Genomic DNA, 25,038 nt, shown 5'->3' with positions numbered 1-25,038 from the left:
TTATGTGAGTAAAGAGAAAGAGAGAGAGAAAAAGGTTGGCGAAAAATTTTGCTTAATTTTGTTTTTGCTTAATAAAAAGTTGGTTTTTCTTTAGTTTTAGTTTTAGTTTTTGTTTTGTTGTTGCTAATATTTTACAATCAATATATATAAATTTATTTATATATATTTATATAGTATTTGCACAGAGAGTTCTTGAGTCGTGCGTTCGGGTAGTTAGTTTTCTTTTCTTTTGTTTTTGTTGTTTCTTTTAGTTTTTGCTCTTTATCGCGCCCTGTCGGCCTTTAACATCGTTTTAACTTTTACTTAATGCCAATCAACCTCAAATTTTAAGCGTTCGTTTGTTTCTCTACTGCATATTCTGCTTGTAAATGGTATTAAATTGTTTTCTAGTTGTTTAATGGTAGAGTAGCGTAGCTTTTTCTTTTTTCTTTTGGTTTTTAGTAGTATTTTATAATTCGTTTACCGTTTTTGTTTTGTGGTTATTTGTTGGTGAGAGGAATACAATTTTGCAGCTGTTGTTCTTGTCGTCTAAAACATTTAACAAACATTCAAAAAGAGTGTGCAGTGTGCAGTTAAAATTGTACTAATAACGGTTTTTGTTTGCCTTTGTTAGTTTAAATTTTGCGCCTTTTTTGGTATTTTATTTCTTTTGCTGATAAGTATTTGTTTCGTTAAATTTTATTTAGGTGTAGTAGGTGAGTGGAGCGCCGCACTGCACTGCTTGCAGTGCTGCTCTGCTATACTGCTTTATCGACACATCGCCTTGCTTGGGTATATTTTCATTCAATTACTAGGTATTTTGTACACATGTGTGTAAGTGAGCTGGTGTGTGTGAGCGTATGTGTGTATTACGATTATTTTTTACAAATTATTTGCTTTGGTGGGCTTTATACTTGTTGTTGTTGTTGATGTTGCTGTAGCTGTTAATTACATAAATTGTGAAGCAATATGCATGTGTGTGTATTGGTGTGTGTGTATGTGTGTAACAAAAGCTGATCTTGTTTTCTTTTCTTTCTCCTTGTTCAGTTGCTTTTTACAATGTTCTGTGGCTGTTTGCTCTGCTTCTTCTTGCGTAATTAATGTGTTCTTACGGTTAAGGGATTTTAATTATAACTCTTTTTTAAGCTCTGGTTTCTTCATCTTATTTAATTTAATATTTGCCATATTTTTGTTGTTTTTCTTCTTTTTTTTGGTTGGGTTTGTGGATATTTCATATATTTTTTTTGCATTTTCTTTTGGTTTTTTTTTGTTTTTTTTTTGTGAAATTAAATATGGTTCCATTTAGTTTAAATAAGTTTTAACGACTAACCATTTAGACTAAGTTGCTCGTTAATAATCATAATATCATTAATACATAATACACATTAGCTTGTTTCATAGTTACAGCTTTAGATAAGATTTTTTCAGATTTTTAGAAGTCCTAAGTTCTGTTACGGGCTCTACTTTACGGGTTTTAACTAGGTAAAACGCTAGCTCTATGGGGTAAGAGATTTTGCCAGAGGAAAGCGTGAGAGGAGAGCTGCTCCACAGGTTTTTTTATATTTTTTATATAATTTTCTTTTTTTGGCAGTGTGGATATTTTTTATTGATATATGAATCAAAAAGGTTTAAATTGAAATTAAAATTTTATTATATATATAAATAAATATTTTTAACTGAATTTTCAAACTAAGCTTGGATATGTATTTGAAAAGAGTTTTTTGGTCGGAAGTCAATAAAATTATTAATAATTTTTTATATTTTTTTTTTTGCTCCCACGGAGCAGCCCTGGGAAAGTAGATAGCATAAACAAAAGTTATGGGAAATTGTTGTTAACGAGAAATTTAGGAAATTTGTTAACGAGAGCTCATACAACAACATTGAATTGCAGATTTGTTAACAGCATATCCAAAAATGTCCCATTTTTTGGGTATTTCTTTTCGTTAAGTTGGTGTAGAGAGGCGTGCGTGTTAGAGAGAGCGAGAGAGAGATAGCCGGGTATTAGCGTTTGGGATATTTGTTAGCACAATTTAACTGTTAACTGTTAAAAGCTGTTTTTAAGAATGTTCCAAAATTGTTCCAATTTAGTTGTTGTTGTTGTTGAGTTTATTTTAGCTTGTTTTCTTCACTGGTAAACGGAATTATTATGATTCTTGTAGCTGTTGCTGTTGTAGCGTTGTTGTTGCTGCTGCTGGTGCTGCGACTGCTGCTGTTGATAATGATAATGCGCTGATGACTGCTGCTGCTGATAATGATAATGCTCCTCGTGCTGATCACGATGATGTGAGTGTGATGTGTGTCCGTGGCCATGTCCATGTGAGTGCTGTTGGTGATCCTGTTGGTATTCGCGTTCACGCTGCTCGCGCTGTTCGCGCAACTGTTGCTGTCGTTCGCGATGATGTGGATCCCGTTGGTGTTGCTGTTGGCGTGTTGGTGTATGTTGTTGCTCGCTGGTGGGCGTGGCATGCTGCTGTTGCTGCTTCTGCTGTTGCTGCTGCTGTTGCTCACGTGTGGGCGTTGCCTCGCGCGATGCTTTCGTTGGTGTATTTGTGTTGCTCAAGTGTTGCTGTTTCTGTTGTTGTTGTTGTTGTTTTGTTGTGGTTGCAGCTGTAGCTTGTGTTGTAGGCGTGTGTGTGGGCGTGTTGGGATGATAGTTTTGCTGCTGCTGTGATGGTGGTTGTTGTTGTTGATGATGATGATTGTTGAGCGCAGTATTGCTGCCGTAGTTGTTGCTGTTGCTGTTGGTGTAGCTGCTGTTGCTGATGTTGTTGCTGTTGCTGTTGCAATGTAGCTCATGAGGCAGTGGCGGTGGATTTTTAGCTTTTGTCAGCGGTATCGGTGTTGGCATTGGTTTTGGCGTCTCCGTTAAATCGATGCCCCATTCATAAAGGAACTCCAGCTTCTGTCGTTCCAATGGGTCACTAGCCGGCAGGGCAAGCAAATGTTAGGCTTCTAAAAATATTAACGCTGTTGGCTTCGGTTCCAAATTTGATTTCTTTGCTTCGACAACTAAGAAGGTTATTTCAGCCTTTTCACGATTTGCAAAGCATTCGGCTATCAGTCGAGCAACTTCCTGCAATGTTCAAATTGATTTAATAATGGGAAATTATAACTGCTTATCAAATTAGGAACTATTTTGGTTCAATTAGCTGAAGAAGCTTCAATGGTTCAATGAACCAATGAATAAGTGAACTGAACTGAACTACAGAAGAGCTACTGTAGAGTATCATTCACGGCCTAAACCAACTAGTTCACTTTACTGAACATAGGACATATTTCTTCTGCTTCTCCTACTCACCTGATGATGTAGACCCTCGACCTTAGTGCCGTCTACCTCCAGTATCAGCTGCCCGACTTCCAAGCCGCCCGCTTCAAATGCCGCACCATTTTCCTAAAAGCATATCAAATATTAATTATACAATTTCTCTATATAGTTCAGGTTTGTTGACTCACATGGATATTGATTATCCTAGGAAGCGGATGCTTTGTATTAGCACCACCTTCGATAGCAATACCTAAAATTGGTTTCGTTTTCTTAACTGTAATGTGTAAGTTGCCTCTATGATCAGGTACGACGTTTGGATTGTGTTCATGTTTTTGTTCAGTCGTTGAACCACCGTTCTGCTCAGCTGACAGACGCTGCATGGACTAAGAGAGACATGAAACGAGAGTCAAGCAAAGGGGCAACAATCAAAGTAAATCCAGATCACATCAGATATGGGATATATATAGATAAGGAGTACATAGTTTAGTTGAATATAGATTTAAGCATGGCATAACTTGCTGTTCAATAGCTGCAAGATATATTGATATAGATATAGATATAGATATAGGTACAGGTATAGCCTACATTCACTAATGCTTGGGATTGATTAAGATATGGAGCATATATATAAAAATCGTTGGGTGTTTATCAAAGATTAGGTTCTGGTTGAGTTAGTGTGTGGAGCAAGCAAAGCTAAGTATTCTGTACTTTGTACAACGATTTGATAATAAGTATATGCTAATTGTTTTCAGTGTAAAACCAAATTAAATACTCATTTTATCTTAAAAATATATATATATCGGGTAAATCTGTTGTGTCAATGGAGCATGAAATGTTTTTTGTTCTTTGTTTGTTTGCTGACCAAATTGTGTATGGAAATTTTAATTGGTTTCGAAAACAAGTTTAACGTGTGTGCATTTGTATGTGTTTCACTTGATTTAACAAATAAATATTAAATAATTATAGATTATTTTCTGATTGATTGGTAGAGAGAGCATAAAATTGAAATTGAGCAAAATTTTGTTTAATCAAACCGCAAACATTCTTTAGTTGCTAATTTATTTATTGTTTAATTATTGTTGTTGTTGTTGTTTGGCATTCTCTGCGTAGTTTTAGTATTTTCAGTATTTTATTTAGTTGGTATTTTACTGGTCATTTCTATGGTTTGTTTGGTATTTATTTTCTGGTTGTCGCACTCACCTGATGCCTTCGTACACCTTTATCGCCCAGCAAAGTGCCGCCTTCTTCCTTCATATCGAAACTTCTTGAGAGTTTTGTGGCCAACTCCTAATTTTTGTTTTGATTTTTTCAATAGTTTTTTTTTTGCACATTTTTTGTGTTACGTTTTTTTAGCCAAATATTATGCAGAGTGCGCAAAGTTTGTAAAGAATTTTGATTTGTTTTTTTTTTGTTTTTGTATTTTTACAATAAGTTGAATATAAAATGAAAATTAGAGAAATGTTTGCATAAGAAATTGTTGGTATTTTGTACTAGAAATCGATATGGTCCAAGACCTTATATATGTAAACATTAACGTCCGGTAAAGTGTTATTGTTTTACTGTAGACTTGTTTGAGTCTCTCGACTGGCAAACATTGAGAATAGTTGCAAATGTATTCGAAAAAAGTATGACAGTTGAATATTGTTGTTTCATATATATAGAAATATATATATATATAATATAGCTAAGAGTGTGAGGCTTTGGTTGGGGGTGTGGGGGAGTTGATAGAAATAGCATATGCAAAAAGCTTATTTGCGTGCTTGAGTGAATCGATTGAGAGCTGAAATACTGTGAAGACTGTCTTTTTTGGATTTCATTTGAATACCAATTGGAGTCTGAGCTGAGATGCGGCTGGACTGGCTTTAATTGAGTCACTCAGTGCAGGATAATTGTGAGCGTAGCGGAGTCTGCTGCATCGTTAAAATATTTAGAAATATTGGCTCTGATTGAATACTTGATTGCTGTATAATTGACTTGCCTGTTGTGGCAGCAGCTGCATTTGAGAGTTTGTATTGCAGACTTCTTACTATTTATGGCTTTTGTTAAGGAATATACTGAGTTAGGCTGGGTTGTATCTTTTGCTTAGCACAGAAACTCAGATTCAAATTATTTATAGAAACTGGGCGAATCCTTCACTAACTTCATAAAGTGATATGTTTAGCTGTTGAGCTGACAATTTGATTGCTTTAGATTTTGCTATGAAATTACGCTGTATATATTTCTTGAAGTCATAAAGACAGATGTGACTATAACTGTGAGTCTAGAGGGAAGTCTTCTGTAGACAGAAGTGAATATCTTTGAATAGACTTTAAGCATTTAGTGAATAGTAAAGTTCAGTAGATGGAAATTACAAGCTGCTAAAGCTCCTGCTTTATAAATGAGTCAGTTAACAACTTAAGCAGCTGAAAGGAATTCCATGAAATTAATTGCATTTATGATATTTTCTCCAAGCACTTGCTCTACCCATAAGCACTAGACTCTAGTTTTCTTGTCTACAACAAATATATATTCATTTTATAAACGCACACTCAATTGCATATAGAACGATGAGTTCTAGTGCAGATATTTGATAATATTTCCCCTCGCATAGCTCAGCTGTTAGGCAGACTTGGGCTATGCCCAGGTGTATTATACATGGCTAGAACAATATAACTTAAAGAACAGTTAGTTAACACTAGAATACACAGTTATCGAATGGTTAATCGATAACAGCTAAGACATACACGCAGCGTGTGTATAATACAAAACTTTGCTTCTTCTTCTTCATCTTCATCTTTGAATAAGCTTAAAGTGTTATTAGTGTGTGTGTGTGTGTGAGTGCAATTTATGAAAATGCAAGTGCAGGTGTCTGTGTGTGTGTGTGTTTACCAGCTTGGCTTATATTTAAGCCATACAAAGTGTGTTTATATATATATATTCATAGAGTGTACGAAAAAAACGGCTTGCAAATTGGCAAAATTGGCAAAAATTGGCAACTAAGACACTTAGATGTTTTGGCTAGATTTGCAACAAGACTAATTAATTGGCTAATTTAATTCAAATTTGTTTATAGGGTATATATATTTTTGGTTAGAAAAGCGCTAACTAAAACTTCAAAGAACTTCATACTTTTTTTATTACAAATGTGATTTATCTAAGAGTTAGAGCTACAACTAGAGAACGTACGTGTGTGTGTGTGTAGGTGGGTGTGTGGGTGTGTGTGAGGGCAGCAGCAGCTAAGGTAAATACAAAAGTATAGGGTATAGACTAGAAACGCAAATGTACAAAAGAATGAAGGAAAGTTGAAAATCTAATTACAGGATAAAAATACTACAAAAGAAAATATGAAAAGTTGATGGAGTAGAAATCAATTTTTTCTTTTTTATTTTTTTTTTTTTCTGCATGTGTCGATGCCTTGGTGGTTGGGTGGTTGGGTGGGTTTTTTCTTGAAGGGTGTTAACAAATTAGGTTGACTCATGCGTAAATGTGCAAATGTATTTTTCAAGCTTTTTCTCTGGTTTGTTTTTTGGCTTTTTGCATTTGACCGTTTTTGTTGCTTTAAATTGCGTTGAGTTTGTTGTTGAACGTGTTGAATTATTTAGATTTGGTTTATAGCATTTGTATTTCGGCTTCTGCTGTTTGCTTATTAACATACTTACATTGACAATTACTAAAAACAGTAACAAAAACAAAAACAAAAACAAAAACTCGCTAGTAACAAAATTTTTGGGTGCGGCAACGTGAAAATGAAAAATATGCGAAAGAAAAATATTTACGTTTAGGTTTTTTTTCTTTGTTTTCTTGAGCTAAATGAATCCAAGTGTGACTGGGCAAGCAATTAGTTGAAATTGAAACAATAAACGAGACGAGAGACGAGTGACGATAGAGAGAGGTGTTTGAGTTTCGAGAACTAAAGCAAACAATTTCCTACAATTACGTAACATAAAAAGTTCTGTGTGTGAGTGTGTGGGTGACAGACAAATTGAAATGCAAATTTGATTGAGTTTAAGTTTTAGTTTAAGTTTTACTTTTTTTTTAGTTTTATTTTAATTTGCACGCGCATTTTGTGCTAAGTCTTGGCAAGGCACATACAAAAACAGTTAGTTAGTTAGTTAATTGGTTAGTTATTTAGTAGACAGATAGAGAGAGAGAGAGAGAGAGATAGTGAAAGAGACAGAGCATAAAATAACAGTTTGGCAACAACACTAGATCAGGCTTAAGTTTTGATTTATGCGCTGAGAATGCAACGAGATGCAAATTCAAAAAAGATTCTTTTAAACATTCATTGCATAGAACTGTGGCACAATTGATGTTCTTGTGGTTTTGTTTCTTTGTATATTATTCTTTGAATTTTTGATTTTGAATTGGTTTTTGTTTTATTACAGTTTTTTTATGGTTTTTGGTTTTTGGTTTTTGTTAGTTTTGCGTTAAACGAAAAATACATTGGCACTTACAAGAGGTCGTCCCCAATACCATGATTTGACACGTTGTGTTAAACCACCCAAATGTGAACGTAGTCCATCTAAGTAGCCGCCCTGAAATGCACACAAATGAACAAACGAGAACAATTTCGGGGGGAGAACGGGTAAAGGTTGAGAAAGATACAGAGATAGAGAGAGAGAGCGTGAGATAGAGATAGAGTGTGTCAAACAGAAAGAAAGAAAGAGAGAGAGAAAGAGCTCACACAACTCAAATAGAAACACAAAAATTAAACATTAAATAATATTCATTGGAGTCGAAACAAAAAGGCAAACAAAATGAATATCTGATAAACATATATATGTATGAATGTATGTATGTATGTATATGAAAAGTGCGAAAACAGAAAATGATATGAGAAACGAGAAATGTGATAAAAAGGAAAAGTAACTGAAATTGAATAGGGTTCTGGGGTTACTGTCTTATGTGTTTTTTTTTTATTTTTTTGGAAAGGGAGGGAAATTGTAGAGCCTGCAACTGCGCTCTGTTATACACTCTAAATAGTTATAGAAATATTTATACGATTTTGATATATTGTTAAGCTACGTTTTTATACACTTTTAGCTAGTTAAATATTTATATATTTAATCAGGGGTTTTACGTGTCGATTAACTATATCTACCCTCAATGTAAAGAAGTCTTTGATGATTTACTAAATGTTTATTAAAATGTTTACTATATTAAATGATTTTTGGAATTTTTAATTTATTAATTTACTAAAATGTTGATGAATTTTTATTCATATAATATGTAGTTTATATATATATATACCAACGGTTTCTAATCAATTTACTTGTTTTGCTAAGTTCTAATTGTATTTTTGGCTACATTTCGCTTCACAAACTCTGTGTGTGGCTACAATGTTGCTATCTCTGCAAGTTGCTAAGTAAGAAATGTTGCTTAGCAGCATGTTGCTTAGTTTGTTGGGCTTAGCTACATTTTGTACACAAGCTCTATGGCTGGCTGCAATGTTGCTGTCTCCGCATGTTGCCAAGCATGAATTGTTGCTAAGCAGCATGTTGCTGTCTTCAGTTTCAGTTTGTTAAGTTTCTGTTGCATACTTTTGAAGGGCACGCTGCAAAGCTCCCACTGCAGTTGGCCACATTTGACTAGCCCAATGTGGACTATTTAATTATTAGCTTTGATTATGTCAGCAATTAAATGGCTCGAGGCAATTCGTATTTCCGCAGCTCATTTGCAACTGCAGCGGCCGATATTAACAACAATCAGTGGGAAATGGTATACGAGTATATATAGTTGTTTATAGTTGTAGTAGTTGAGTAGTATTAGTAAAAATATAATAGCGCTTAATTTATTTACAACGCTTGGGCAAAAAGACGTTTTTAGCATTGTGCAGCAAAAATTGGCTGCTTCCTTATTGCATTTTGTTGGTAATGAAGTTATTTATATCTGTGTGTGGCTGTGTGTGTGTGTGTGTGTTAATGGATGTTTTCCATGTGTGTGTGTTTAAAATATAGTTTTGAAAAAAGTGCTTAAATGGTAAGAAACGACGACAAGAAACGAATGCAAAGCAAACGTCAAGCGCTTACCTGTTCCTGTGTTGTTTTTTTTTGAGTTGCATCAGTTTGCAGCGAGAGAGAAAAAAGAGAGAGAAAATGTACAAACATATAGATATATGTATATAGACAAATTGAACAACTGTAAAAATGTAAACAATTAGACCCAAAAAATAAAAGAAAAAGAGAAAATGAACAGCTAACGAGGCTCATCTCTTTTCAATGCCAAGCGTGGCTTTTGACCATCAACTGCGAGCGAGCGAGCGAACAGCAGCAACAAAAAAGGCAATTGAACACATTTTCTGTTTACGTCATGCAAGAGCAAAACAAAACAGCCGCAAGAGCTAGAGCCAGTCGCAGCTGCAGTGTGTCAGCTGCAGATACAATATCTGATAGATACATGCGGCTGTCTCCTGCTGCTGCCGCTGCAGTTGCTGCTGGCCATTGCGTAAAGCTTACAACAACTTACAGCTAACTTACATATAGAGATATATATATATCTGTCTAACTTATGCATATTTACGTACGAAAAATGATATAGTTGCGTATATATATATCTATAAGTGTTTTTGTATTATTTATCTATAATAATTTTTAGCCATAAATATTGACAATCTTTTCAACAATCTGCACCATTTATAATTGTTGTTGCTGCTGCTGCTGCTGCTGTTGTTGCTTTTTACTTTTGCCTCACTCTGTGTGTAATTTTTTTCATTTTTTTATTACCAAGCCATAAAAAAAGCAACTGAAACGCAGGCAGTCGCAGTGACTTAAAGAAAGCCACACGCAAAGTAAGCTACAAAGATATATTTACAAAAAGACTTAAAAAACTTGTGAAGTTGAGAGAGACAACATTTGTATACTCTGCTGAAAATTAATATACAATATACCATAAATATAAGTTTAAAACTTGATACAAATGTGAGCAGTGAAAGACTTTCTGATGCTGAAAGTAACTCAAGCTTCATATTAGAGAAATAAATATTTAGATGCATATGTTGTATGCAAATGTATATATGCCTTTGTATGTATATATGCACATGTATCTATGTCTATGTGCTTTATGTATCCATACACATGTTTATAAAGTGTTTTATTTTGAATTACACAAGTTTAAAGTATTACAAAGTAAAGAAAAATATTTATAATATTAATAAAATAAACTGTGTTCAATCAAACATACTACGTCATTAATGATTCCATAAGAAACAAATAACAGCTGTTAAATGGGCTGTTAATTAAATCAGCATTAGCAACTCAAAATTGTGAGTCTCTAAAAGAAACACGCTCTGTTATTGCTACTCAAAAAGTTCTTTAATATTAGTCTAAGATTCGTGGCATTCCTGTTGTTGAAATGACTAAATGATTGTTTTGCTTAGAGAACTCAGCTACAAATTGCATTAAAGCTAACTTTCAGACATGATTCTGATGGTAAATGAGTAAATAAGTAGAAGCAAATGGAAGACTTAGGCAGGAGACAACTAAAACCAGCTTTCAGCTGGCAAAAAGTTTCATGGCAATAGAGTGACAAAGCTAATAGTTTCATAAAATGGTAAGATAAACTTGAGATGCTCAATCAGAATCTATAAGTATAGAAGCATACTTTAAATACTTGTAGCACTGCTACCCAAAAATTTCATTTAGTCAGCTACAAATTATCTTTAACTATTACTTAAACCAAGTCGAACTCCAAGTCTTAGGCTAAGTGACTACCAAACTTCTTATGCTCCCACTGCAGAGTATATTTAAAAACAGCGTCGCTGTCGTCGTCGACTGCGCTGTCGGCTGCTGTTTTGGCCGCGTCTGCATTTTCAGTTTTTAGTTGCGCGTCGTTGCTCGAAGCGTAAGGTTGGCGGCCCACAGAGACACCGAGACACAAGGCAGACAAACTCGAGCGGAGTCATAGAGACAGCGAGCGAGGAGCAGCAGCAGCAGCAGCTACCACGGCTGAGTTCACAGCATTTTCAGAGCTACACAAAACGTGCGTATAAATTGCAAATTACGTGTAAATACTAAAAGAGAGAAAAAAGTACAAAAAATAGAAACTAACTTAAACAAGTTGTTGCGGGTTGACAAATTTGCCGTCGTTGCCGCTCATTTCGCGCTCTGTTTGCCACAAATTGTTGCATAAACAATAAGCAACAGCAATTGTAAGAAGTTGCCTGGCCGAGCGCGGCAATTGCCACAGGCAATATCTGCTTGTTGTTGTTGTTGGTGTTTTGGTTGTTGTTATATCATCATTGTGTGTGTTTTTTGCAACATTTGGCCGCCAGCCTTTTTGCCACACATGTGTCACAACCCAAAAGGCAGTTGCGGATCTTCAAGCAATGATTTTTTTCTCTGCTTCTTCGGCGTCTTCATTTTTTTTTTTTTTGCATTTGCATTCAATTAACTTCTATTTCTCACCTTCTGCTCGGTTTTTTATGTCTGCTAATTTCTTTTGTTTATGTTCGCTTTTTTTCTGATGTTTTTTAATTGCCTGCAGCCAGCGGCTTCAGCCGCGAACAGTCGTAACTCCGACTTCAGTTGAAGTTTTGTTTCTTTGGATTTTAGTGCTGACTGGTTTTGCAATTAAGTTGCTTTCGGTCTGTGTCTGTGCGCGCTGACGGAAGTCGAGATTCTGTGCAGATCTACGAGCCAAGTCGCTAAACAACTCGACCTAGAAAAGGCAGTCGAAAAAGCTAGCTAAAGGGAAAGCAGTTAGGCTTAGGCCAGCAGCAGTCGCTGCCAACAATCCCAGCTGACTGGCTTTACTTTTTTTTGAGATTCAACTGTCTTAAACACTGCAGTTAGTCAATCATTTAATAATTTAAATTTAGCTTCATTATTTGAATTTGAGAATTGCAAAAGTGTTAAGGCAACAAACTCAACTGCTTCAGTTGCTGTAAGCCACAGTTCCGTCTTCACATTTTTGACCTTGAGACAAGTTTCATAGACCACCCACTCATAAAGTCAATAACCCACTAAAGTCCAACACTTAAACACCTATATAGAGGCATAAAATAGTAATATAATATATATTTCAATGTGTAGCTAATGGCAGTTGAGCAACTCGTCAAGTCTCCATTGAGGTCAATGGCATGCGTTGATGTGATGTGAAGCTGCTTGCGCTTGGATTTGGTTACAAATCTCTACACACACACACAGACAGAGACATATCTATATATCATATACTACACATAACGACGAGCTGCGTAGTTTGCACAGTCATAAATTTGATTGATTTTAAATTGTGAGCCCTAAGCGGATTTCGAAAAAGTGCTGACTGAAATAAAAAATGTGAAAAAAATGGGAAAAAACTCTCAGTTATAGCCGAGAGCCAGAAAAGCGGGCAAACAGTTAAATGGGTTGGGCAATTGGACGTCAATTTCATTATTGCTGCTCTTGGAAAATTCTCTCTGGCTGCTTGTGAAAGTTTTGACGCAACTTTTGCCACAATAGAACCAGCCAAGTTGCCTTCTTAGCCATCTTACTCTGTCTATTAATCTTTTGTAAACAAAAGGTGAGCAGCCAATTCGCTGTCCAATTCACACCATTGTGCCTCTGGCCGCAGCCAGAAGATCATGCGAACAGCCCATTGTGTCACTCTCCATGAATATGAGTGTCCATAATGCCATATACATAGACTATTCCGCGCTCATTGACCCACTAAAGTAATAAGCCTGACAGCTTGTCCGATCGCTAAGCTGCTGTCAAAGCCAAAACGCCCCAAAGCTCTTATTGTGCAATATGATTAAATATTTGTGTTATTGACTTAAGTGGGTCAAAGTTGGAAGTCAGCAGATTGACTGAGAGAGAGAGAGAGTGAGAGAGTGGGAGGAAGAGAGAGAAGCTTTGCACATTAGTTTTTACAGAGGCAGCCAGTTGAAGCTTAGGCCTAATTTTATTATAGCCAGCATAAAGAAGCTGCTTTCGCTGTTCTTATTTACATTTTAAGTTAGCATGGGCAGATGCTTGCTGTGACTTAGTCAAGTTGTAAGCCCTAGTTATTGCAATTTAGACAAGATATGAGATATCTATGGAAATTAGGAAGTTTTCTGGTTGATTTTGATTGTAACTATATCTATGACTAGTTCTTGTAGGCCTAGCTACTCTTTAAAGCTCAAATAGTATATATAGAGTATATGTATGCTGTCTTTCAGTTAAGCTACAAATCATCAGGATTCTTGCATACAGTTAACAGTTGATGTTTCTCTGGAAACTATCTATCAATATGTGACCTATCTATATTCATATATATTTATATATTTATATATTTATATATTTATATATTTATATTTTTATATATTTATATATTTATATATTTATATATTTATATATTTATATATTTATATATTTATATATTGTTTCTATGACTCATTCAAGTATATTGATTCTCTTTTATTTATTTTAGAATTTATAATTGAGAGCAAGGAAAATGCCATTTCTAAAGAACTTATAAAGTTATGTTGCAGATAACTTGGCCAATGTGTATGGGATATATCTAAATCTATAGTCAGTTCTGATATGCATACTTCTATATAAATTTATACATTTGAAGGTCGAGTAGGGCATGCAGGGAATGTGCGTTCTATGCCTGATTTGAACTATAAAACATATTGATTCTTATTCACATTAAGTAGTCGATATTTAGAGACACTCTCTGCGGCAACGTATATAGACGTTTGATAGTATCTATCCATATCTATATGACACATCTATAGCTATATATATTTTCACAGCTCTTGCTCTTGCTTTACTTGATCATTTATCCTTTATCTGTGCAGCAATATGACCTAAATATACATCACATCTATAACTGGTTCTAGTATAACACATCTTCAACTTGGCTTAGATCCAAGTCGTTGGCAAAAGGGCATTTAATTGACTTCTCACAAACTTATCTTCAATCAACTGTCGGTTTCTAACTCCCAGACGTTTGAAAGCCAATTAAATCAAACACTAATCGTTGCGAGCCAGACGTGAATAGCGATCACATAATTAAGCCTGATCAAAACAAACAGCTAACAAAGAATTTGAACTTTAGCGGCGAGAACTTCTAATGGAAAAGAGTCGAGTCAAAATCTACGTAACTGTAAACCCAATGAAAAACCAAGTCAGACTTTGACAATTGGACTTCATTAGCAGCTGAAGTTCTGCTGCGGCTCTTCTTCTTCTAGGCTGGCAACTGGGTCTATTAAAGTGTGTTGATTATGCCTTTACAGCCATTGACCGGACCGGATTTTGGCTGGTTTTGCTGCTGTTGTTGCTGTTGCTGCTGTTGCTGCTGCTGCTGCTACGCATCAAAATGATTTATTTAACGTCTATTTACATTATAAACAACATTTTTCGAGTTGCTTGTTTGCCGCTTTCGTAAATGCAGCAACAAAAATAGCAACAACAACAACAACAACAACAACTATTTACTTTCCATTTATGCTGCTCGCACGGCCTGCTCTTGACAAAGTTTTGTACCTTATTTAGTACGTTTCTCTAATGACCCACTTTGAGTTTTGGTCTTCGCCTGGCTTCTGCCCGCTGCCTGCTGCCTGCTGCCTCCTGCCACCAGCTGGACTAGCTGCCGTTGTAATTTCAACAAAAAGTGAGTGTCGCAGTGCCCAGACATCCACTAAACGGCAACAACAAAAAGTTGTTTGTCTGTTTTAGCTGAAATCAAACTGGTTGCTCGCTGCTCCAGCCGGTCGCTGGTCACCCGTCGAAGTAGTCGAACTTGCCCCCTGCCCGCCAGCCGTGCCGCGCCCCGCCGCCATCTCTTGAAAAAGTGTCAGCTGTGCAAACAGCATGGCCTCTCACTCTAGCTCCAGCTCTCCCTTTCTCTCTCTCTCTCTCTTGCTCCATGCCAAATCTCTGCTGACAGGGCCACAGCATTTAACACACATTGAACTTGCAGTCGAGATGCGTTTCGGATTGGAGCTTGGGATTTGGATTTGGAATTGGACGAACGCCTTTTCCGGAAATTATAGCAATTTTCGTGTCTTTTGGCAACAACAGGCAAATATTTTTCTTGTTTCTGCTGTTTGTTTCTTTCTTTGGCTTTGTAAGCAGCCAATTGACTTTCACTTTTCGTGCACTCCTTGCCAAGCTCAAGGCATAATAAGTTTATAATGCAGCCGGTTGAGCATTAAATAATGCATCCTATATAAGCAAAACGTATATATATATATATATATATATATATATATATATCTATAGTAAAAGTAAATGTTTACATTCATTTTCTGTCAGCGAAGCTTTGGAAATTGGCAAAATTTCGCTCGTTACAGTTTAATGTGAGTGAAAAACTCTAGAATTGAACAGCTTAAGAAATCTACTTTCAACTTTTTAAGATCTCAAGATCTTTGTGCATAGAAACGTGCTAAAATAAGTTTACTAAAACTCAGCTGAACTAAGACAAAATGTGATAAAGAAAGAAGATAAATATAAAGTCTTATTTAGTTGGATTTTGTTATTGAACTATCCCTCGATCTATGTATTTCTCTATGTATACATATATTAACATTGATCAATTACCATCGATCGATATTTAAGCAGCTGCTCATCATCTAACTCTTTATTTATTGCCAATTTGTTAATCTATCTATCTCTCTAACTACTAATCTGTCTAGATATTTCTAATAATATTTTAGATTTCTATTATATATCTATATACCTATCTATTTATCTATATTCCTGTGCATACTCTTATACTATTCATACTCTTCTCACCAGCTTAACTCTTTATCTGTATGCTTATTCAAATTCCACCTTGTATCTATATATAGATAAATCAATAGAAATTTATATTTGAATAGAACTTTTGATCTGAGTATCCTCGATCTTTCTAATCGATTTACCTTTCTATCTACATACGTAATTCTATATGAATTATCTATGCTATATATATCCATCAACCTATTACACGAATAGCTCTGTTATCCTATCTACTTATTTATATGCTATTTTTATCTATCTGTCAATCTATCAATATACCTATTTTGATTTTCATAGCCTTCAAGTCTTATTTAGTTGGATTTTGTTATTGAACTATCCCTCGATCTATGTATTTCTCTATGTATACATATATTAACATTGATCAATTACCATCGATCGATATTTAAGCAGCTGCTCATCATCTAACTCTTTATTTATTGCCAATTTGTTAATCTATCTATCTCTCTAACTACTAATCTGTCTAGATATTTCTAATAATATTTTAGATTTCTATTATATATCTATATACCTATCTATTTATCTATATTCCTGTGCATACTCTTATACTATTCATACTCTTCTCACCAGCTTAACTCTTTATCTGTATGCTTATTCAAATTCCACCTTGTATCTATATATAGATAAATCAATAGAAATTTATATTTGAATAGAACTTTTGATCTGAGTATCCTCGATCTTTCTAATCGATTTACCTTTCTATCTACATACGTAATTCTATATGAATTATCTATGCTATATATATCCATCAACCTATTACACGAATAGCTCTGTTATCCTATCTACTTATTTATATGCTATTTTTATCTATCTGTCAATCTATCAATATACCTATTTTGATTTTCATAGCCTTCACACTTCAAGTATCTACTTACTTACATTCATGTATTTGTATATCTATATATATATATATCTATCTATCTATCTATCTATCTATCTTTCTATCTATCAATCTGTCTATAAGTTTGTCAATATATCAATCTTTATATTTATCTCTCTATCAATCTATCTATCTATCGATCAATCTCTCCATCTAGCTATCTTTCTCTATCTAAAAACACACAACGCTTTCATTTAACATATGTACTAACCGAGTGCCATACGATTTGTCGTTTGTTTAAGTTTGGCTTTGGCAAATTGTTGACAACCAACACTCGTTTTCACACTCCATAACATTTGCAAGTTGGTTAAACAACAACAGCAGTAGAAAGAGCTACAAATCAAGCGATTCATTAAAACAACTCAACAAATCAACAGGCGGACAAACAAAACTGCGGTGGCCTGCAACATGGAAACCTATTTGACCGAGATCAAACAGTTGCGCATACCACGCCCGAAATTCGAGCCCAATAGCTGCCACCAGCAGCACCAACATGCAACCGCGACGGCTGTGACGCCGCCCCCTCATCATCAGGCACATCATCCGCACCACGCCCACGCCCACCATCAGTGGCGACACTTTGTGCGCCCCTTTACGCCGCCACGCGATTATCATTTGCCTGTAGTGGGTGGAGCCGTCGCCTGGTCCGCCGCGGACGACAGCGCCACGCACGACAAAATGTAGCAGGGAGAGGGACGCGAGGGCTCTGCGGTCTGTTTGAGCTCAATTGGATTGCATTGGCGTATTGATTACACTACTTATACGTAGACATACATGCTATATAGACTATATATATATAAACATAATCCATCAAGAGTTGAAGGCTCTAGTGCTTAAGTTTAGTGTTTTAGTTATAACTTAAACTAGTTAATAATAAAGAATCAAAGCTTAAGTGTTCTTGTGTTGCTGGGAAACTCTGAAAAGTTATTGGATGGTAAGTATATCTGAAGAGGTATAGGCATAGGCTGAAAGAGATGACAATGAGCTTAATGAAATGATAGGCTGAATCCCTAGACTTAACATAAAGAGATGTATATCAAGAAAGAGAGGGGGGAGAGAGACAGAGAGAGCCCCTTTACCAACCGGAGTAAAGCTCCATATCTTACTCACCGCATCTTGCTCATATTCCGGTAATAGGGTCTCGCTGCCCCGTCGAGTTCTATGCTCATCACAGCCGTATTCCTAAGAAGAAGCGAAAAATCAATTTTTGACACAAATTTTCTTAGCTAGATTAACAGTTAATAGCCAATTAATCTACTACACTTAGCAGCCAATTAGACAACAGTTAACGAAAGTAGTCGAAACAAAAGACAATTGGACAATTAGACATACACGAATGACATTAATAAATAGTTGGACGAAATTAGAAATGAAAATTGGTAAAAATGAATAAACAAACTCGAGACAACAGACAACACACAATATAACGAACGGCTCAACTAGCGCCGATTTCAGTTCCGAATGTCAATTTTTCACTTAAATATGCAATTAAATTTGTAATCTTCATTATTTGAGCAGAGAAAGTGATCAGAAATTGTTGGAGACTTGGCGAAAAAACAGAAATTAAAAGAACCAACGATTTCTGATGACAACTACTAGCTAGTTGCTGGCAGAGAGAGAGAAAGGAGAGAGAGAGAGAAAGGATAGAGAGAGGACTATGAAAGCCTTTAGCAGTAAGAGAGCCAGAACAGAGAGACAGTGGGACAGATCAGATAAGTGTGCCATAAATGCGACGCAAATTCCTGACCTGTTGCTGATTGTCTTTGGCTTGCTTGACTTTAAATTGATTTGGTCCCAAATGTTGCTGCTGCTGTTGCTGTTGCTGCTGTTGCTGTTGCTGTTGATGGGGAAGAAGATGCTGATGATGACGCGCACTTCCAACGCCGCCCAGATGACGCAATGAGGTATGATGTGGATAATGTTGTTGTTGTTGTTGTTGTAGTGAAGGTGGCGTAGGTGATGGTGATTGGTTGCTAGCTGCATGTGATGTGGCTGTGGCTGTGGCTGGCTGATAATGCTGTGATCGATGCAATACTGGTCCCGCCGACATGGGCCGATAGGGTAACTGCAGTGCGGGTCTATCAACGGAACGGTTAACGGAATAACAGTTACAGTTCAATACAGGTCATTTCTTGTTTTTGTTAGTAGTGGGTGCTCAGTGTGTTTAGGTACCGTTTATGTATATCCGTTACGGTCATGCCGCCCAGCCCCGAGTCCGACGAGGGACTGCGTCCAGTGGCGGCGCTTACTTCCATATCGTCAGCTGTTACCTGTTGGGAATGGAATGGAACGAACGTTGTTGTTGCATACGATTCAGAGTCAGAGAACGTGAGTGAAAGAGTGAGACAGTGTGACAGACAGAGAGACAAAGAGATAGAGCGAGAGAGTGAGCGAAATATGATATAAAGGGTCTACGGTTAGGCCTTGAATAGTTTTATTGAGCCAGCTACACAGATAGTGTGTGTGAAGGGTGTGTAAGAGAGAGAGAGAATCGCATTGAGCGTGCGAGAGAGATAGAGAGAAAGAGTAAGGTGATCAGTGCATTTCTTGAATATATGTATATATACATATAGCTTTGTTCCGTTAAGTGCCTGGATATGTTTTAAGCAGAGTTTGGGGTGAGTTATCGGTGACTGCTGTTTGGGTATTATATAGTATATAGTAAGTGCTATATAGTTACTTATATCTGGATAATACATGTTACGAAATTTCATTATTTTACAATTGATTATGTTACTTAGTCAACTAAGCCTAACCAAGGAACGGCGTCTGTTATCGATCTTACTGTGCTATCGATAAATGGAGCGCAAGGCACAGCAACTGTGCCTGCTACTTAGGCCTAGAAGAAAAAAGAATTTGGTGCAACTACAAAAACTGCATTGTTTAACTCTTTTGTAATTGTATTTTCATATTTTTTTTGATTTTGTTTTTTGTTTTCTTTTTTGCATTTTTAAAGTAAAAATTGACATTCGTTTTGGTTCGATATTTGTTCGCTCAAAAACAAAATCGAGAAGCCGAATCAAAGTAAGCTTTTCTCAAATCGATAGGCATGCAGCAAACAGAGAGCAACTATTAAGCATAAACAATAAATAAATAATAATAAAAAACAGTTAAAGTTGTAAAAAAGTTAAAGTTGTTAAAGTTTCCTACACGATGAGTAATTAAACTACAAGTTTTGCTTTGTCTGGACAAGTGTCGTGTATTTGCATGTGTATCGAGTACTTATAATCGATAGTTTATTCCATTCAGAGTTCAGTTTTCATATAAATTAGTTTAACTAAAAATTACAACAACAACAACGACAACAGCGACAACAACAATAAGATGTAAATAAAATTAAAGTTTTCATAGAAACATAGAACAGTTCCGCAGTAGAGAATACACAGATATATAGTTAGTTATATGTCTATTATTTAGTAGAGCAATCAAGTTGACTCCTCGCTTTGCTAGTTTCTAGGCGAGTAGTTAAATTATTTTTGTCGTACAATAGTTTAACATGCGCAGCTAGTTATATATGGTGTCAGTGTCGTAGAATAAATCTTCTAAAAAGCTTACCGGCAAATCACGTGCGGGGTCTCCTTTACGCTGCAGGAAGGGGTTTACCAATTAGACGGGCATTAAATGTGCTCTATATAAATATATATGGATATTAGCCACTCTTACCCTATGCCTATCCACGCTATATGGATCGCGCTCCCGGCGATACACTAGCTCATCGTACCGTGTACGATCCTCCGGAAAGACGAGCTCTCGAATCTCCGTCACAAGCGTGTGCTGCAGATCATCGAGTCGATTATGCCCAATGGCCAAAAGCAGGTTCAGTTGTTCGACTTACCTTCTCGTACGTATCTAACATCTCTAATAAGACGGCAACAAAGGCATCTATGGTCATTGCTTTCACACTATATTCGGCTATATAATATGAAAGACTTGCAAAATGATGTCGTGGCAGCAGCGAGCGCGCCTTCTCCTCCACCATGGTCGCAATCTGACCTTTTCGGCGTGCTCTGTAAGAGATGGAAATAATATATGAATAATCAGATCAGATGAATTAAATCCTCTCTTCATCAATCATCTCTCATCACTCATCACTCATCACTCATCACTCATCACTCATCACTCATCACTCATCACTCATCACTCATCACTCATCACTCATCACTCATCACTCATCTCTCATCTCTCATCTCCCATCTCTCGTCTCCCATCTCTCATCTCCCATCTCCCATTCCCCATCTCCCACATCCCATCTCACCTCGTGCCCGTTGGACTGTACGCATCCCAGGGCTCCATTTCGATGGATGTGCAGGAGTGCGGCACCTTGCCCACGTCACGTATCACCAGCGACATGCGCTTGTGATATTTCAGCTGACCAACGGCCTCGTCGTGCGTCACATCGAGGAACGACTGATCATTGACCTCCAAGATTTCGTCACCAATCATAAGACCGGCTCGATCTGCAACGCTATCCTTGTCGACGCCCGTCACAAAGATGCCCAGGCCGTACTCCACGCCGCCGCGTATCATCAGGCCCAGCGATTGGCCCGGCTCGATGAGCAGCTCCACGCGACGCACACTAGGAAATAAACTAATATTACTTTATATATTCTATATATATGTGTTATATATGTTATGTATCTCACCGATCTCTTCGTTCGTTTCGTCTGCCGCCATACTCCATGGGCGGCGAGGCCGGACGACCGTGTCGATCCATCCAGGAGCAGGTCTGACGAAACGGCAGACCCGCTCCACCTGCCGCTGCTGCCTGGGCGGCTGCCGTTTGGGGTAATAGGGGGGCCATCGATGCGTACATGGGATCCCGCGAGGGTGGACCAAAACCGTGCAGCGGCGCCGTTGAGTTCAGCGTGGGCGGCGCTCGCACCGTCATACTGATTTGACGTGACGATTTCAATATCTGCACACATCTCTGCGTTAAGAAAAAATGTGGCAATAGAAGAGACACAAAAGAGAGACGGAAGACGGAAGACGGAAGACGAAAGATGCAAGCAAAAATAACGAACGATAGGGGAAGCAAAGAGAGCAAAAAACGGGTGGCAAAAACTTACAAAAGAAGAACAGAAAACAGAAAACAAAAACCAAAAACTAAATGTAAAACACAATTTTAATTAATTAAAATATATTTTCGAAGCAATGCATTAGCATAAATCCAGCCCACTGGGCGTACATAATGCCAGAAAAGTGGGCGTATCCACTTTTCGACTGTTGTTTGTGCTTTTATTGTGGTTTTTGCTGTATGTCAGATATTTTCCATATTTTCCACATTTTCATATTTTCACATTTCAAAATTTGCAGCATTTCCTACATTCGGCTGTCAGAATTTTAATTGCTCTGACCAAAAACTCATTTGCGTGCAATTGTGCTAATTGCTTGGCACAAATGTCCAAGCCTCGAATTTCGTTTTCAAATAATCCCGAAACATTAACCACACACAGTTTTTGTGGTGCAACATGTTGTGGCAAGCACTTAAAGCTTAACTTCTGCTGATCCGTTTGGGAAATGTGTTCAAAAAGATATTTTTGCTAAATTTTGAGTTTGGCAAGCTGTCAAAAGGTTGCAACTTGCCCTTAAAATATTTAAAAATATTTTTATTTAACACTTTTAGGCCATTCTCCAAATGAAACTCAAGAGTCTTATGCTTATCTAAAACATAAATGATTTTTTATAAAAATCTCAAAAAAAATATATTTAAAAAACGTTTAAAAAATCGAATTTGAAAATTTCTCTAAGTAAATCTCACATAAAATTTCAAACACTTTTTAGCTTATTAAAACTATTATTAAAAACTTGGAAAAATTCTAAATAAAATACTTCAAAAGTACAAGATTAGAGTAAAATACTTTGAGCTGCAGTAGAGTATACGAATCGATTGTGCTTGAGGTGTAGCTGAAGCGTAGTTAAGGAAATTAAATTATAAATGAAATTAATTAACAAAATGAAACTGATAAAAATTGAAGGAAAAATCTACTGAAAAACGTAAATTTATAAAGTGAATACAATGCGACTAATCTATTGCCAATTTTTTCTCAGTGTATATTTGTATTAGTGTGTGTATTTCATATACTCATGATGTATTTCGTTCAACGTTCAGTATTATTTATACAAAATGTTTCATTATATGTTAAGTGCAAGATATAGTCAAGAAAAAACTACTCAAAATCGGTCGGAGCAAAGAACGAGCACAGCAGAGGGCCGCCAGCAGCGGCAATAGACCCGTTCTATTTCTTTTACATGTATTGCCAAACAAATTGTTGTCGTTGAAATAAAGTTGAAATTGGAAAGCAGCGTGGGAAGTGGCACAACATGTGCTCAACTGGCTGTCAGTTCCCCTCGGTTCCCTAGTCTAATGTCCTTTGATGGGGCCACACGCACACAGCAGCAGCAACGGCGGCAGCGGCAGCGGCAGCTACTGTTCGTATATGAAGAATTATATTGACTATCATAACGTGTCACATAAAATATTCCACAATAAATTGACTTTCGCTGTCAGCGAAGGCAGCGCAGCTGTCCCCAACTTGGCTGCCTATGTGGGTTATGTGCGAAGGGGGTGTTGGGGCTGGCTTTGCGATTTAGATACTCTGCCAAGTGGCGCACATAAAAGGCACAGCTACTCGATTGCATTGGCCCTTATCGCAACTATTAACAGGCAAACAAGCAGCCTATCGAACAAAATCACATTAAAAATCAATAAAGTGTACAATTAAATTATCTCTTTTGAATAGAAAGATTTTTCGATGTCGTTGTCTAAGCTCAAGGACTGAAGGACATGCTTAAATGTAATCTCTTGCAGTTTTTCAGCTTCTCTAACAGACTCTGGCAGCTCTTACATATCTTACATATGTGCGCTACAGTGCTCACTCCTTAGCTTAGACTACATTACATAAGAAATTTAAGCAGAATTTTATGCATTTCTTATTTAGTCGTTGTCTACTGTAAATTCCCGCTGACTCGCTCGTAATGTGCTCTAATCGATTTTCTGCTCTATATGTATAAATATGCTTAGAAAAATATTAAAACTACTGAGAAATGTATCAAAAGATAGTTTCGTAGCGAATCATTGGCAGTTAGCTCACCTTAAGCGCCTCCTCGTGATTGATTGAGGTGAATGGCGTGCCGTTCACCTCTAGGATTGTATCACCGGGCCGCAGGCCGGCGCGCTCCGCCACCGAATTCTCCTCGATGCGTGAGATGAAAACACCTAAGCCTGTCGATAAAACGAAAAGCAACATGGGAGAAAAGAAATCAATTAGTAAGCGCTGCGCATTAAACTTTTATTAAAAGACACAACACGGCACACAACACACAGCACACAGTGACACGCCCCTGCGCCGCCCACTGTTAGGCCAAATTTATATACCCTGTAGTCATTAAAAATTGGTTAAGCCACAAATAAAGGGTGCAATGGGGCGTATGTGTGCTAAATGATTAAGGAAACATCAGGGAGACTATAAAGTCGATTTGTTGTCAATTAGCTTGTGTTAATTAAACTTGATGTCAAATTATACTACCAGTTAAGCTCATTTAACTAATGTTTATCGCAAATAATCGATAACTTTATGCAGTTCCTGTCATTTGGTGTAAACTAAACTTGATGTGATGAGAGAATGTATTTAAATGGCGAATATATCGATAGTTATCGATAACTTGATGTGAACGTATATCATCAATTTCAAGCTAACTCTCTTAAATTCGATATTCATAAAAGTAATCGATAACATAAAAATATCTTCATACAATTCATTTTCTAATAACGTTCAATTCTGCTCTTGATAACCATAAATATCGACAATCGATAACTTAAAACAAAAATAGATGGTATACTATAGAATATTTGCATTATATTGGAAATTATCGATAACTATCAATTAACTTAATATGATTCAGTACTGCAAACAGCGCTTTAAGCTTTTCAAAATTAATCTTTAGCAGAAGTTATCGATAACTTTGTATAAAAAGAATCTATAGTACATACTCCACTATAGCTTATCCAGTTATTCTAATTCTCCAGCTATATTTATAACAACAATAATAAGCGTAAGTAATCGATACTTTGTGTTATAGAGTTAAAGTAAACAATTTTATGAAGATCGATATACCTATATGAATACACAAGAGCTCTAAGCTGTATCTCCAATTTGTATCCTACACAATAGTATCAAATACACTTTAAAGTATCGATGCCTAAAAGAAAACTTCCAAACAGCTGAGCTTTC

At 36.5% G+C, this 25,038-nt stretch overlaps 2 protein-coding genes across 9 annotated transcripts in view; one reads left to right on the top strand and one right to left on the bottom strand.

Moving 5' to 3' along the window:
- Positions 1-2,467: 2,467 nt before the first annotated feature.
- The window catches only part of LOC111605731 (whirlin), a 38,343-nt gene continuing 15,772 nt past the window's right edge, over positions 2,468-25,038 (bottom strand). Inside the window, exons 4-18 of one of the 8 annotated variants that reach the window (XM_023324431.2) lie at positions 23,899-24,029; positions 21,451-21,734; positions 21,063-21,383; positions 20,643-20,814; positions 20,471-20,581; positions 20,363-20,392; positions 18,980-19,077; positions 18,555-18,885; positions 17,918-17,989; positions 9,253-9,258; positions 7,678-7,758; positions 4,445-4,531; positions 3,433-3,627; positions 3,278-3,370; positions 2,468-3,052 (exon numbers count right to left, since the gene is read on the bottom strand). In XM_023324431.2, the coding sequence (XP_023180199.2) occupies positions 2,924-3,052; positions 3,278-3,370; positions 3,433-3,627; positions 4,445-4,531; positions 7,678-7,758; positions 9,253-9,258; positions 17,918-17,989; positions 18,555-18,885; positions 18,980-19,077; positions 20,363-20,392; positions 20,471-20,581; positions 20,643-20,814; positions 21,063-21,383; positions 21,451-21,734; positions 23,899-24,029 (2,141 nt within the window). In that variant the 3' untranslated portion in view covers positions 2,468-2,923. The remainder of the gene's footprint in view (positions 3,053-3,277; positions 3,371-3,432; positions 3,628-4,444; positions 4,532-7,677; positions 7,759-9,252; positions 9,259-17,917; positions 17,990-18,554; positions 18,886-18,979; positions 19,078-20,362; positions 20,393-20,470; positions 20,582-20,642; positions 20,815-21,062; positions 21,384-21,450; positions 21,735-23,898; positions 24,030-25,038) is intronic. The other 7 variants (XM_023324423.2, XM_023324426.2, XM_023324425.2 and 4 more) reach the window with 7 other exon arrangements.
- On the top strand, positions 11,056-17,491 carry LOC111605733. The gene is made up of 2 exons (XM_023324432.2): positions 11,056-11,200; positions 17,185-17,491. Exon 2 carries the CDS (start codon positions 17,216-17,218, stop codon positions 17,489-17,491), a length of 276 nt encoding a protein of 91 aa, XP_023180200.1. The 5' UTR covers positions 11,056-11,200; positions 17,185-17,215.

This window comes from Drosophila hydei, unplaced genomic scaffold (assembly GCF_003285905.1).
Source record: "Drosophila hydei strain 15085-1641.00,03,60 unplaced genomic scaffold, DhydRS2 tig00000001-arrow-pilon, whole genome shotgun sequence".
NCBI classification, from domain to species: domain Eukaryota; kingdom Metazoa; phylum Arthropoda; class Insecta; order Diptera; family Drosophilidae; genus Drosophila; species Drosophila hydei.
Note: the sequence above shows the minus strand (reverse complement) of the source record. Positions and strands in the feature narration are given on the sequence as shown.